The sequence below is a fragment of the Bos javanicus genome, chromosome 2 (genome assembly GCF_032452875.1).
Source record: "Bos javanicus breed banteng chromosome 2, ARS-OSU_banteng_1.0, whole genome shotgun sequence".
Lineage (NCBI taxonomy): Eukaryota > Metazoa > Chordata > Mammalia > Artiodactyla > Bovidae > Bos > Bos javanicus.
Window position 1 is genome coordinate 97,728,169 of NC_083869.1, and position 16,002 is coordinate 97,744,170.

General features: G+C 38.8%; 1 protein-coding gene across 15 annotated transcripts in view; it reads left to right on the top strand.

The window, feature by feature from the left end:
* Positions 1–16,002, top strand: part of UNC80 (unc-80 homolog, NALCN channel complex subunit) — a 231,215-nt gene that overhangs the window by 35,947 nt on the left and 179,266 nt on the right. For 9 of the 15 annotated variants that reach the window (XM_061383689.1, XM_061383579.1, XM_061383649.1 and 6 more), the window contains exons 8-13: positions 6,066–6,327; positions 7,326–7,460; positions 9,466–9,682; positions 10,608–10,784; positions 11,848–12,116; positions 13,190–13,558. In XM_061383689.1, coding sequence (XP_061239673.1) covers positions 6,066–6,327; positions 7,326–7,460; positions 9,466–9,682; positions 10,608–10,784; positions 11,848–12,116; positions 13,190–13,558 — 1,429 coding nt within the window. The remainder of the gene's footprint in view (positions 1–6,065; positions 6,328–7,325; positions 7,461–9,465; positions 9,683–10,607; positions 10,785–11,847; positions 12,117–13,189; positions 13,559–16,002) is intronic. The other 6 variants (XM_061383613.1, XM_061383671.1, XM_061383622.1 and 3 more) reach the window with 1 other exon arrangement.

Below are 16,002 nucleotides of genomic sequence, written 5' to 3' on the forward strand. Positions count from 1 at the left end.
AGTCTTAATTTGTAAACATTTCAAGGTACAAGAAAACAATGTTAAATGTAGTATTCAGATCTCTTACAGTCTTCAGTTCAGTTCAGTTCAGTTGCTCAGTCGTGTCCGACTCTTTGTGACCCCATGGACCGCAGCACATCCTGCTTCCCTGTCCATCACCAACTCCCAAAGCTTGCTCAAACTCATGTCTATCAAGTTGGTGATGCCATCCAACTGAAAGGTTGTTGCTGAGCCATGAAAGATGCCAGGATTCTTGGCCTCCAGAGGAGAGAATTAAATCTAGGGCTAGTGATGAGGCTTGATTGCTCAGAGCTTTTGTGTAATAAAGTTTTATTAAAATATAAAAGAGATAGACAAAGCTTCTGACATAGACATCAGAAGGGGGCAGAAAGAGTACCCCCCTGCTAGCCTTTAACAGTATGTTATATACCTATCAGCAAGCTAGGAAAGGAAATGTCTCAAAACTTAAAGTGGCACCAGGCCCCTCACCCACAACATGCATTTTGAGATAACATTGGCACAAGGTGAGTCATCTCGGGCCATGAATCTTGAAGAAAGGCAGGTTTCCAAGTAAATATATAGTTTCATTAACATAGATTAGGAGAACAATGTACGAGTAAAACATACTGGTTTGTTGAGCCCTTATCAGTTCTGAGTCTTATGGGGAACCCACTTGAAGAAAGACAGAGTCTAGGGTAAATGCATAGTTCATTAACATATCTTAAGAAAGACATTTCTATAAGAAAAATGCATTGGTTAGCTGAAGGTTTGAGAAAAGGTTAGTTCAGGTAGAACCTGGTGTCGTCATGGCAACACAGAATTTTAAGAGAAACCTCCTTTTAATTTTGCATAAAGAAGGGAAAAAAATTTGATACATGTATTTTGTTTCCTCTTGCCACTTAAGAGAGAGAGAAAAAACGTCTGACACTTGCAGCGTATTTCCTCTGTTTGGAGACCCCTAGCTTTCCTTCCTGTTACCCTCTCACAACCATCTCATCCTTTGCTGTCCCCTTCTCCTCCTGCCATCAATCTTTCCCAGCATCAGGGTCTTTTCCAAGGAGTCATTTCTTTGCATCAGGTGGCCAAAGGATTGGAGTTTCAGCTTCAACATCAGTCCTTCCAATGAATATTCAGGACTGATTTCCTTTAGGATTGACTGGTTGGATCTCCTTCTAGTCCAAGGGACTTGCAAGAGTCTTCTCCAACACCACAGTTCAAAAGCATCAATTCCTCCGTGCTCAGGTTTCCTTATAGTCCAACTCTCACATCCATACGTGACTACTGTAAAAACCATAGCTTTGGTTAGACAGACCTTTGTTGGCAAAGTAATGTCTCTGCTTTTTAATATGCTGTCTAGGTTGGTCATAGCTTTTCTTCCAAGGAGCAAGCATATTTTAATTTCATGGCTTCTGTCACTATCTGCAGTGACTTACTTATAGTCTTACTCATCTCTGTATATGCTTGATCTGCTATTTGCTTGAAAAATGTGTGTTAAAGTACACTATTATTGTTTGTTTATTTTCCCCTTACATGTCTCTTAGCTTTTGCTTTAAGTGTTTGGTAGCATTCTTATTAGGCTCCCCTGGTGGCTCAGAGGATAAAGCATCTGCCTGCAATGCAGGAGACCCGGGTTTTGATCCCTGGGTTGGGAAGATCCCCTGGAGAAGGAAATGGCAACCCACTCCAGTATTCTTGCTTGGAGAATCCCATGGACAGGGGAGCCTGGCAGGCTACAGTCCAGGGGGTCGCAAAGACTAGGACATGACTGAGCAACTTCACACACACGTTAAGAATTTAAGCTTCTTGGCTTAGTTTTCCTTTTAACGTTATGGTAACCATCTTTATACCTAATAATACTGTTGTAGGAAGGGAGACCTCTTCCAGGGCCTGAAACTGGGCTCATGTCTAACACTCAGAAATGAATTGTCCGAGGAGACACATGTGCTGACAAAACAAGAGATTTTATTGGCAAAGGGCACCCGGGTGGAGAGCAGCAGGGTAAGGGAACCCAGGAGAACAGCTTTGTCACATGGCTTGCAGTCTTGGATTTTATGGTGATGGGATTAGTTTCCGGGTTGTCTTTAGCTGATCATTCTGAATCAGAGTCCTTCCTGGTGGTGCATGCCTTGTTCAGCCAAGATGAATGCCAGAGAGAAGGATTCTGGGAGGAGGTCGGACAGGTGGTGTCTCCTTTTGACCTTTCCCGAACTCTTCCGGTTGGTGGAGGCTTTTTAGTTCCATGTTCCTTACCAGGACCTCCTGTCGTAAAACAATTCATGCAAATGGCTACTATGGTGCCTGACCAGGGTGGGCAGTTTCAATCAATGTGCTTCCCCTAATGATACTTTTTACCTCAAAGTTTTTTTTATTATTGTTACACCAACTTCCTTTTAATTACATTTACATATCTATACCTATTCTCTCCCTTCCTAACTTTCTGTGTCCTCAAATATTAGGATTTTATTTCCTAATTAGAATGTGACTAAACCTTGTTTTGTAAATCCACTATAAACATTCTTGTCTTTTATTCCATTAATGTATTCATTATTCATTTTGATAACTGACATTTTGGATTTATATTTTATTTTATTTTATACTTTTTATATACTTATGTGGAGAAGAAAATGGCAACCCACTCCAGTGTTCTTGCCTGGAGAATCCCAGGGATTGGGGAGCCTGGTGGGCTGCCGTCTGTGGGGTCGCACAGAGTCGGACAGGACTGAAGTGACTTAGTAGTAGTATATACTTATGTATTTTATGTTTATTTTTTTCCTTGTCTGTCAATTGATTGTATTTTCTCTAATCTCCTTGTTTCTTGTTTTGGAAGGAAGTTTTCTATTATATGGCTACTATTGAAAGTATAACATGGATTCTTATCTACTCAAAGTCAGAATTAAATGAAATCCCAATGTTTCCGCTCCAGTCACTCTGTGCCTTATTATATACTGTTATATACACTTACGAAAACATCGCCATAATCAAGATAATGAACATATCCATCGCCCTTTAAAATGTCCTTGTGCCCTTTGTAATTTTCCCCATTCTGAACCCCACTCTTTCTTCATTTACAGGCAGCCACTGATCTGCTTTCTGTAACTGTAGGTTAGTTTGCAATTTTCCAGAATTTTGTATAAGTGAAAACATACTCTTTTTACCCAGCACAATTATTTAATATAATACTTTTCTCCTTTTTATTGCTAAGTAATATTCTGTCATATGAATATATCACAATTGGTTTGTTCACTCACCTGTTGATGTACATTTGTGTTCTAAGTTCGGGACCAGTACATTCTTATAAAGTCCTTTTCCACTCCATGTCAGTTAAAAAAAAACATAGCCAATTTTTTTTCTAGTACTATTATGGCTTTATATTTCTGCATTTAAATTTTAATCTATCTTGATTTTATTTGGTAAATAAAATATATTAATTTAAGATAGGCTAAATTAAATTTTTCCTGAGGAGTAAGTCAATTATGCCAATATTATTTATTGACTAGTATATTCTTTGAAGTAATTTGATTCTTGATCTTTATATATATTAAATATTTATAAATACTTGGATCTTTTGTAGCTCATATTTTATACCACTGAACTCTTGTTTAAAATCTTGACTAAATATTATTGTTGTATAACACAGATTAATATCTTGCAATTTGTACTCTTTACATTTCTTCTTAAACCTTTCTTGATTACTCCCAATTTTTTTTTTCATCCATTCAATTAATTTCTCTGGAAATTTCATTGGAATTTGTGATATTGTGATTTATAAAAAGAAATATGTAATATTTTGTCTTCATCCTTGTTTCTGTCTCAAAGTCCCTATAATCCTTAGGGTATCCTAAGTGATGAGCGGAACAATTATCTTTTGCTATGTTAATAAGGTGACTTTTGGACAGCATGTAAGTTTAGGGGCTTTTGTTTGTTTAGTTCTATACAGTTTCCTTGGCTCCTTTACATAATATTTGTACAAGACAGCAAAAGAGACACTGATGTATAGAACAGTCTTATGGACTCTGTGGGAGAGGGAGAGGGTAGGAAGATTTGGGAGAATGGCATTGAAACATGTAAAATATCATGTATGAAATGAGATGCCAGTCCAGGTTCGATGCACAATACTGGATGCTTTGGGCTAGTGCACTGGGACGACCCAGAGGGATGGTATGGGGAGGGAGGAGGGGGGAGGGTTCAGGATGGGGAACACATGTATACCTGTGGCGGATTCATTTTGATATTTGGCAAAACTAATACAATTATGTAAAGTTTAAAAATAAAATAAAATTAAAAAAAATCCTTATGAAGTACTACACATAAGGATTATTCCCATTTCTTTCTTTTTTTTTTTTTACTGTCACCTTCAATTTTATTCATCTCTAAAAGGATGATGGTCAGCGTTCCAGGTGTGCCCCACACACTGGCATGAAAGAGCAAGGCTTTCTTCCCAGTAGCTTCACTACCCCACCTTGGCAAAACATGGCTTATAGCTCCGCTTTTCTCATTGGTTCATTTAGTCATTTACTTGTCTCTTGTTTCATCCTACCATCCTCCTAAGTGGTCTCACTCATCCTACTTTTGCTAGATACTACCTAGAAGTAGAGACACGGGAGAGAGTTTTGAAGGTCAGGTAGCAATTATCCAGGCAAAACTGAGGATTGGTCAGGAGAGTGAGTCAGCATTTCAGTCAGAGGAAACAGTGCCTATGGAGGAATGGAGTTTAAAAAGAAGTCATGAGTTTCAAGCAGGTGGAGGAGAGTCAAGTAGTCAGCACAGTTAGTGAGTAGTTTGGTGGTGGTGGTCTATAGAAACAGATGAGGTTCATATTATGATGTTTCTTTTATACTAAGGTTATACATCAGGTTGACTTATACCTTGATAGAAATGGGAATAGACAAGCGGCCGCTCCCGGCCGGCGCCGCAGCCCCCCAGGAGCCCGGCCCCTAGGTGTGAGATATTTCAGTCAAAGGAAGAAATAGCTCTTCTCCTAAGATGAAATCTGTTGTTTGGGAATGTGGTTGATCAACTTGACACATTGGCCAAATGGTGCCCAATGTAACAAAATGAAAAGAAGAAGCAAGATGATGTCATTTTCCCATATTGTGAAACCAAAAACAAATGCCTTTTGTGAGACCAAGCTAACAAACCTCTGACGGTGCAAAGAATAATTCTGTTTGAAGAACTTAATAGTAAGATAAAAGAAGTACTTTCAAGCTGAGACCTGCAGGTGTACAAAGATCTAAAATACATATTGAGTAGGCCTGATCATCTGAATCTCATTCAATCGAGAAAGCATGGCTATGAGTTGGATCGTCTTCTATTTGTGGCCCATGACTATATTTCTGGGCTATATAGATGGGCAGTTTGTTTTCTTTGAGCCTATGACCCTGAGGATGTGCCAAGATGTGCCTTATAACACTGCCTTCATGCCCAATCTTCTGAATCATTATGACCAACAGATGGCAGCTTTAGCAATGGAGGTTCCCAGATTGTGGTGACCGTGTCCTCGGCTGGTGGACCTGAATTTAGCTGGCGATCCTACTGAAGGAGCCTCAGTGGCAGCGCAGAGGGACTCTGGCTTTTGGTGTCCCTGAGAGTTGAAAATTGATCCTGATCTTGGCTGTTGCTTTTTGCACATGCGTGATTGTTCACCTCCTTGTCCAAATATGTACTCTAGGAGAGAAGAGCTTTCATTTGCTCTGTATTTCATAGGATTGATTTCAGTCATTTGCCTTTCTGCCACGTTGTTTACTTTTTTAGCTTTTTTGATTGATGTGATAAGATTCTGGTATCCTGAAAGACCCATTATAATTTATGCCGTCTGCTACATGATGGTGTCATTAATTTTCTTTATTGGGTTTTTGCTTGAGGACCGAGTCGCCTGCAATGCATCCAGCCCTGCACAGTATAAGGCTTCCACAGGGACCCAAGGATCTCATAACAAAGCCTGTATCATGCTTTTTATTATACTCGATTTTTTTTTACTATGGCTGGCAGCGTTTGGTGGGTGATTCTTACCGCTTGGAATGTATGACTTCTAGTATTAACCATGTGCTTTCTGCCATTGGAAACAGGGTCTCTCTCGTGATACCTCCATGCCAAAGGTCCCGCTATGCCACCTACTTTGATGTTGCTGTTCTTCGCTGCCTACTCCAGCCGCACTGGTCTGAAGAAGGCACTCAGTGGTCTCTGATGTACTATCTACAAAGACTGAGACACATGTTGGAAGAGAAGCCAGAAAAGCCCCCAGAGCCAGATATTCCTCTCCTGCCCAGACCAAGGAGTAGCTCCATGGTGGCAGCAGCTCCCTCACTAGTGAACACACATAAAACCCAAGTAAGAGCATCTCGGGTCCATTGTTTTTTCAACAAACAGCTTTGCCATAACAGAGTCTTTTTTCCTTCTGTGCATCCAGCTCTTATTTATACCATTGCCGACTGTTTGGTTGGTGGGTTCCCCTGATACTATTATCCTTTCCTTTCCATCTTTTACTACTGGAGCATTTGGCTGTTCTATTTTGCAAAATTCCATTTTGCATTTAATTTACCAGCCAAAGAAGTGCTTTCTAAATGCCTCTTACACACACTAATCTAGAGCAAGCTTCTGTTGATCCATAATAATGGAATATGGGTCTTCCGGCTAATTAAAGTGCTAGTTAATAAAGAGTTTTTGTATGTAACTGTCAATTACCAATATTATAAAGCACGTGACACTGGTGTTTTACTGAATATGATTTAACCTCCTTTGCATAGCTCAAAATTTTCCTGTGCCTCAGTGTCACCTTTCACAATATTGGTTTTTGATATATAGTCTTGCTGTTTATTATAGATGTTTGAAGGAATAAACTGAATATGTCCTGATGACATCCCCATGAAAATCACTTTTTGATAAATGAAAGTACCAATAGCAGCTTAAACACTTGTTCTCTTTTTCAACATGTTAAATATGTAAAGTATGATCTGCAATGTGTTGCAGTTGTTTGAGTTTATTGAAATGTGAATTGGCTATATCTGAAATATGTCTGCATATTCTGAAAATAAACAGGAGTGATATCAGAATGAAAAGGAAATATGTTCTGTTTTAGTAATAGATGATTTTGCCCAGAGTGAATATCTCCTCTGGTGAATCATTAAATGGAAAAACACATATTTTAAATAGAAAAAGAAATACCTACTCCCTTCTTATTTTCTTGGCTTTTCTAAATCTGGAACTTTGTGGTCTCACTGTTGAAATCTCCGAAGAGAAGTTACAATTAATATGAAATATATCTCTATTGTAATATGAAATATATCTCTAAGTCCTTGACCATTAATCTATTTTTATTGTCTATTAAGGATCTCACCATGAAATGTAATGAAGAGGAGAAATCTCTCAGTCCTGAAGCCTTTTCCAAGGTTTCATTGACGAATCTACGCAGGTCTGCCATCCCAGATCTTTCTTCAGATCTTGGCATGAACATTTTTAAGAAGGTGAGTAGAACCACTTAAAAAAAAAAAAAAAAACAGCAACAAAAAAAACAGTAGGGCATGAAATGTTTCTGATTGTGCAGCTGAGTCAGGTGGGTTGAGGAAGGGACCTCAGAATAGAGGTCCACTCCCAGTTATAGCGCTGACTTGCGGTATGACCTTGGGCAGCATGACCTTTCACATTTCCTCCTTGTGCGTGAGTGCTTCGCATTTTACACATTATGTGGGGTTGTTACAGAGCTCAATCCTGATAATATGTGTAAAGTGCTTCTAGTAGTGTGGTCATGGAGATAGTTGTGGTAGCAGTGATGGTATCGTGCATTTGTATAGCTCACCTCATTCTACCAAGCATGAGATCATATAAATAATTCTTATTTAATCCAATGAGACTTTTATTCTCCACAATTTGCACCTAAGAACCTGAGTCTCATTGCAGTTCTTAGAGTAATGGGATCATCATAGAACATTCATTCTTGAAGTCATCTCTTAAAAATTTTAAGGCAATAGAAAAACCAAGCTTTGTGATAACGTAGTAAATCCTTATAACTGACCTCTAACTTTACTACCGTCATTTCTCTTTGTGAGTGACAGTGTAGGTTTCCATTCAGCAAACATTTATTGCACATCCACAAGAATCTAGAACACTAAAACTGGGAAATTAAAGGTTGAGTCTTTGTGTAAATAAACTGACTTGGGAGTCAGTTGATTGGTTCAAATTCCACTCCTACCATTTTCTACCCATGTGATACTGGCCAAATGATATTGGTTTCTTCATTTATAAATGGGTACATAATATACTTACCTCAAAAGTTTATGATAATTGAGATTATGTGTGTAGAGTCTTTATTGGGCCTAGTACTTAGCAGGTACTCAATAAATGTTAACTGTTATTTTCAACAATAAAATAGAAATAAGACTGCACCTTAGAAACTTTAGATAGTTTTAGAAAGGTTGAGTCCAACCTCAGAACTAGGTCTTCTAACTAAGTATTTCATGCTCTTATTAATCCACTCTTCTCCTCTCTTTTTTATAAGCAAATGGAGCTAATCAAATAGAAAATAATATGTGTAAGATAATGTATGTGTGGTGGCTTATTTTTTTCTTTTGCAAAATGACTAGTTTGTGTCAATGAAGAATACAGAATTACCAACCTATCTATAAGCTCAGAGTTTGCTATGCAACATTGATAATTCAGTAAAAGACAAATGCTGTAGTTTTTCTAAAAATGTTAATCAGTGGGGAGAAAAGAGGTTTTCAGTTCTGATTGCATATGAGAATCTCTGCAGAACTTTTAATAAATCAAGGGCCCAGGCCTGACCCTGGATCTATGAAGTCACAATTGCTGAAGATTAGGCCCAGACATTAATATATTTTAAAAACTTGAGGCAATTCTAAACTCTTAGATATACTAGATCTTGAATTTCTTTGATTGATAGGTCATAGGGTTGTACCAATGCATATCCTGCATCTTCTTTGCCTCTCCTATGAACAGAGGTGTGCATCTGAAGTCATTTGGCTGAAACAATGGATCTGTCTTGAAAAGTGGAGTAGAAAAAGACTGATTGGTCTTCGTGATGACTCAGGGCTCCTATATACTAACCCAGGGTTTCTCAAGTTTTACCAAGCGTCAGGATCACCTGCAGGACTTGTTAAACATTGCTGGCCCTCCCCTTTTGGCTTTCTGATCTAGTATGTCTGGAGTTGAACCTGAGACTCTGCGTTTCTGACAATTTCCCAGGCACTGATGCTGGTCCAGGGACCACACTTGGAGAAACATTCCTCAAGCCCAACCCGGCAGAAAAACCTAGGAAATATGTTATCTTTTTCTTAATTTCTTTCACTGCTTTGCACATTGTGGAAATTTCTCTTGTCTCTTCTGGATGACATTTGGTGACTTTTTGGGTCTCCTTTTCCTGGAACATTTCCTGAATTTTGCTCCAACCCTTTGGGAAGCAAATGGTAACCTTGCCTTTGCCCCGTGCCTGACCTTCATCTCTCACCCCTGTAGTTCAAGAGCCGCAAAGAAGACAGAGAGAGGAAAGGTTCCATCCCATTCCACCACACGGGGAAGAGGCGGCCTCGGAGAATGGGAGTGCCATTCCTGCTGCACGAGGATCACCTGGATGTGTCCCCAACTCGTAGCACGTTCTCCTTTGGAAGTTTCTCTGGGCTCGGAGAAGACAGACGAGGCATGGAAAAAGGAGGCTGGCAAACCACCATTTTAGGTGACTACAAGGACCTTCGAAAGTAGGGCAGAGCTTCTTTGACCTGTTTAGAAATCTGGATCTAGGGCTCCCAGGGAAATCTGTACCTTTCTCGACAGTTTAGTCGAGAAATCTGGGCCCAAATACAACCTCCCCAGGACCCAAATAATGCTGTGTCTTCATAGACAAAGAAATGGAAATAATTGAATTATGCAAGAATCCTGTATAATTAGACAGCTCTATTTCTAATCATCCTATACAATGATTCTTTAAATTTTATTGAAGTACAATTTATATATAATATCATGTTAAAAGTTATATATATGTATTTATATATATTTTTTCATATTCTTTTAATATTTCATATTCTTTTCACATGATATTGATTAGAGTTCCCTGTACTATCCAGTATGACCTTGTTGTTTATTCATCCTATATATAATAATTTGCCTCTGCTAATCCCAAACTCCCATTACTTTCCTCCCCTACCCTGCCTTCCTCTTGGCAACTGCAAGTCTGTTCACATCAGTATATCATTCTAGACATGGAAACATGGCCTTAGAGGGCTCTGTGCATTAACTTTGTGAATCCAAAGACAGACTTTTCTTTCACTCAGCTATTAAAAAAAGAAGATGTAAAGAAGAGAAAAGGGAGGGTTTTTTTTTTTTTTTTTTCTGGATGTCATATTAAGACCAGCTTAAAATCAAGAGATGACAACTAGCGGGGGCCTAACAGATGGTTTCTGACATTTGGCTTAGATTGGGGCTGACCTTCTCACAGGCAGCTTCATCAATCATCTCAACCCTGAATGTTCCCAAGGGAGATTTAATTCCTGCTAGTCAGCTGTGCCTTGCAGAGTTCCTAATACCCGCTGACTGTCACTGCCGTCCTTTGGCAGAACATCTTTCAGATTTTCTAACCTTCTTGTGGTTCTCGTCCTTCTCAGGGAAATTTACCCGGCGGGGCAGTTCCGACGCGGCCACCGAGATGGAGAGCCTGAGCGCCAGGCACTCCCATTCTCATCACACGCTGGTGAGTGACCCGCCAGACCACTCCAACAGCCACGGGGAGAACATCGTCAAGGAAGGTGGGTCGGAGGCGGCCCCTGCAGGCGGGACTTCAGGTTTCTTTTCCTGTTTCCTGTTTTTTCTCCATGTTCCATCTTCATTGTAATCTGGCTCCATGTGCTTTTTGAAAACTTGCATTTGTGTATTTTATGGCTGGATTATTTGTGAGCTGTTCTTAAAATTTCCTTAGTAGCAAGAGCTATGGGATAGCACACTGTAAACACCATACCTCTCAGAGGGAAAACAAGGGCAACCCATTCTATATTTGTTTTCACAAGAGCATTGACCTACAGGAAAGACTTCTAGGACATCTGTCACATCCCTCTGAAGGGCTTGTCCATCTTCAGGGGAGGAAAGTCCCTGCCTTCTAAGGTCACTGATTCCCTTTCCAGACAGCTGCTATTCTGTGCTTTATGTGGAGCAAATGTGTGCCTCTGGATGAAATCCAAGATGGGTTCTTAATCTGTGCTCTTCTCAACCTATGAGTATAAATTTAGTCCCTCTTTTTCCTGGACTGTACTTCAAGTACTTGATGACATTTGTTAGTTACCACCACAAATTTATGTTCCATAATTCTTAAGCAGAAGAGAAAAAAGAATCTTTCTGTTGCCTCAATATATTAAATAAAACCAAATATTTTCACAGCTACAAACTTGTGGGGAAATATTTCAACCAAATTAGTTTAACTATTGGAGAAGGAAATGGCAACCCACTCCAATATTCTTGCCTGGATAATCCCATGGACAGAGGAGCCTGGTGGGCCCCAGTTCATGGGGTCGCAAAGATTCAGACACAACTGAAGCGACTGAGCACAACACTGTGTAACTAACCAATAGGGTCTATCTTCTAACTGCATAAAAAGCACCAGTTAGGCAAAAAAATTCTATCCTGGGTCTCAAGAAAGCCAGTTAAGAATTCACATTTTCTATAGCCTTCATTGTTTGTCAGATATTATTATACATGACTTAACACCATGGGAGCTGACAATAGCCCTGAGACTCTCCATCAAATATATGCTATAGCTGTGATTGTGGTCGTGATTTAAATAGTAGGTTAAGTGTCTAACATGATCTTGTAGGTTCATATGGGAGAAGTAAGACATTGCTTTCCTTTTTCTAGTGCGATCTCAGATCTCCACTATTACAGTTGCAACCTTCAATACCACGTTGGCATCGTTCAACGTCGGCTATGCAGACTTTTTCAGCGAGCATATGCGGAAGCTCTGCAACCAGGTGCCCATCCCTGAGATGCCACACGAACCCCTGGCGTGTGCAAATCTGCCTCGAAGCCTCACAGACTCCTGCATAAACTACAGCTACTTGGAAGACACAGAACATATTGATGGGACCAATAACTTTGTCCACAAGAATGGCATGCTTGATCTTTCTGTACGGAGCAAGAATTTTTCTTACTGAAGCGCAAAAGATATTGAATCTTTGGTCCAGTTTTTACAGTGTTGGGTAAAATGGACATATAAGTTCTTAGAAATGTTGAGTCTTTAAATGAAAAAGCTACACTTAAAAAAGAAAAAACCTTTTACGAGTGTATCACCCATCTTAGATGTACCTTTTCTTTTTTTTGAGCTTCACTTTAGATTCGATCTGATATTAGAATATTTTTATAATTGAAAAACGTTAGTGAATCCTGAATACACTTAGTAAATATCTGTGTATTTGTGTTTGCTAAGTCCCTCATTTTCTAGACCAGTAGTAAAAAATTCTGCTTGTTTTCTTTTGTTATATAAGCAACATGACTATAAACCACCCAAACAGCAAGAGAGAATGAATAGAAGTCCATTAAAACATTTAAACCTGCATTCTCAAGAATGCCTGTCTTGATTATAGTTATTAGCAAATGAAAGGGTTGTTATATTTTACAAATATATTTCACACAATTTTTTTTTATTTCACATTAGGGAACCTGGCTCAGCAAATAATTTAACATATTAAAATCAGTAGAAAGACATAATTTAAACATGCAAATATTTTGCATTTAAAATTAAATGTAAATAATGATGCAATTGCAAATGTTCTTCTATTATATGTCTAAGGAAACCTTTGCTCTTCACCAATTATTAGTGGAAAGGATTATTGGCAGAGGATTAAAACACTTTGATTTTAGAAATCAGTTGAGCAGGTTTTCATTTGGGCAAGTAATTGCTCTCCCATTAATCCATTATGCTTTGTTATCTCCATTAACTGTCCATATTATGGCAACTTTAGAGTCCTTAAATGAGATAACACACTTATACATTTTTAATTCCTCGGGTGATTTGTTGATTAAGCACATATACAAGGTTCCAATGCAGCATAATAAGATCATCTGAAAATTACCTGAATTATTTATACTTATGTGCATAGAACAGCCAAAGGAAATGCAATAAATGGAAGAGCCAAATCTATTTAGGAAGAGGTAATTCAAGTAACTTAATCACCCCCTGATTACTTTTGTCTTCCCCCAGGTGGTTCTGAAGGCCGTTTATCTTGTCCTTAACCATGACATCAGTTCTCGCATATGCGATGTGGCACTGAACATTGTGGAATGCTTGCTTCAGCTTGGTGTGGTGCCCTGTGTAGAGAAGAACAGAAAGAAGAGTGAAAACAAGGAAAATGGAACTGTAGAAAAAAGACCAAGTGAGGGAACTTTCCAATTCAAAGGAGTGTCTGGAAGTTCCACCTGTGGATTTGGGGGCCCTACAGTGAGTGGAGCTGGAGATGGTGGAGGAGATGAAGGAGGAGGTGGTGATGGAGGAGGTGGAGGAGGTGATGGAGGAGGAGGTGGAGGAGGTGGAGGTGGCCCCTATGAGAAGAATGATAAGAACCAAGACAAGGTATGAATGAACCAGCTTTTGCATACTCATGAAATGTTATTCTGATTTCTTTCCATATTTTTGCTTGCCAGCAATCTGTTGGCTCAATAGCCACTAGTCACTAGTCCATAATAAGCAGTATGCATGCATGCATGCTCAGTCACTTCCGTCATGTCCAGCTCTTTGCAACCTTATGGACTATAGCCCACCAGGCTCCTCTGTTCATGGGATTCTCCAGACAAGAATACTGGTGTGGGGTGCCATGCCCTCCTCCTGGGGATCTCCCAGATCCAGGAATTGAATGCACATCTCCTGTATCTCCAGCATTGCAGGCAGATTCTTTACTGCTGATCCATCTGAAAGCCTCTAATAAGCAGAATAATTTTTCTGAAAAACATTAAGTTCTTTCTCTTGATTTAAGGAACGCATTTTTAGGTAGCCTGCTTCAGTCACAGTTAAAGAGAAGAAAAGGGGGAATTTTTATTTAGTACGTTGATTTGCTGGTATGAGTTTAGAAGACTAGTCTTTGTCCTCTTACAGCTCGGTGTGTCACACCCAGGGGTCTTTATCATTCTCATTAGTTATTGTTTCTGAATTTAACTTCCTTTGACTTGACAACACCTGATTTATGATTTCAGTGCTTAACATCAGTAATTAGTTTTCTAATTTGAATTTTAAAGAAGAATTACTGCAGCTATATTGATATAATTTATGCTATTTCAATTTGAGATCTTAGTTGGAAAATACTAAGTAATTGAAATCAAAGAAGAGATTTGAATCTCTAACAGGTGACGATCTACACATCAGGCCAAGTGTTTACATGTGTAATATTTCACGGTGCAGAGTTCTATTACCTACATATTATCTTAAATGTAAATTGTTGATTTTTTGTGGGGTATCAGGTTTTTACAGCTGAAGGTGTGCAGTGTTCCTTCCTCTTTTTTTCCCCCTTCTTCTCTCTCTAGTCCTACATCATGCCTGTTTAATTTGCATTTATCATGTTTCTTTCCTCATGGTCTATTCTCATTTTTCCCAATATTTGCGGACTCTCATCCAATAATTCCCGCCCCAGTATTCTTAGGTTCTCGAACCTAACTTTTCCTTTAGGATTTCTTCTACTGCCTCACTCATATTTATATATCTTCCAATTCTAATGGAATCTTCTGGTATTTGATGTTTCCAACTTTTACATTCTCAAACATCACTGAGGACAATTCAAGGGTCCTCAGATCTCATTGTAGATGAAAATTATCAAAATGTTGATATTAATCACACGGGATTTGAACTTGGATCCTAAGATCTAAGGGATTTTTCAGTCCAAAGTTATGCAGGAATTAGTAAATAAATACAAAGTATAAGGACCACATTTATAAACACAGCAAACAGTAAGATTCTTAATTTAAAATTGTTTTACCTGTCAATCTAGGTGGCAACTCAAAGAGACGATAGATAGAACTATGTCATTTTGTTGCAAAATTCAAGGGAAAATAGGAAAAATAAAAGTTGTCAAATTTTGATAAGGATTTCTTTGGAAGGAATGATGCTAAAGGTGAAACTCCAGTACTTTGGCCACCTCATGCAAAGAGTTGACTCATTGGAAAAGACTCTGATGCTGGGAGGGATTGGGGGCAAGAGGAGAAGGGGACGACAGAGGATGAGATGGCTGGATGGCATCACTGACTCCATGGACATGAGTCTGAGTGAACTCCGGGAGTTGGTGTTGGACAGGGAGGCCTGGCATGCTGCGATTCATGGGGTCGCAAAGAGTCGGACACAACTGAGCGACTGATCTGATCTGATCTGATCTGTCAGTAAAACTTAGATATATGCTAAATTGATGAGGCTTTGCTATGTTTGGGGCTTCCCAGGTGGTGCTAGTGGTGAAGAACAGGCCTGCCAGTGAAGGAGACATGAGATATAGGTTTGATCCCTTGTTATGTTTATTGAGGATTTGAGATATAGTATTTTGTTTCTGTTTGGGTTTTGTTTTAGTTCTAAAATTACACCTAACTAGTATTCACATCTAATTTTTTATTAGAGAGCTACAAATGTCTTGCCTATCTAGATATTATATATAATCTAGATATTATTAATCTATTATATTATATAAATATAAATCTATTGTATGTAATCTAGATATTATATGTAATATATAGATATTATGAACACTAGAAACTTGATAATATAAATGTTACCTTGACTAGTTACTTTTGATTAGGATGGGGTTTTACAAAGTCAGATTATGTGTTCTCCAAAACAACTACAAAAGATGCAAATGTTCTGTACTTAGTTCTGCAAAATAATATCCTTTGTAATGCAGAGAATTTATAAAACTGTACCAGAACGTAGGTCAAGTGCATTGTACTTGTGATTCACACAGGTCTGCTCTGCCTCCAACCCATCTGTTATTTTCAGTGGAACTGGGAGTTTATCTAATTTTGCAACCTAGTAATACCAGAAGCATG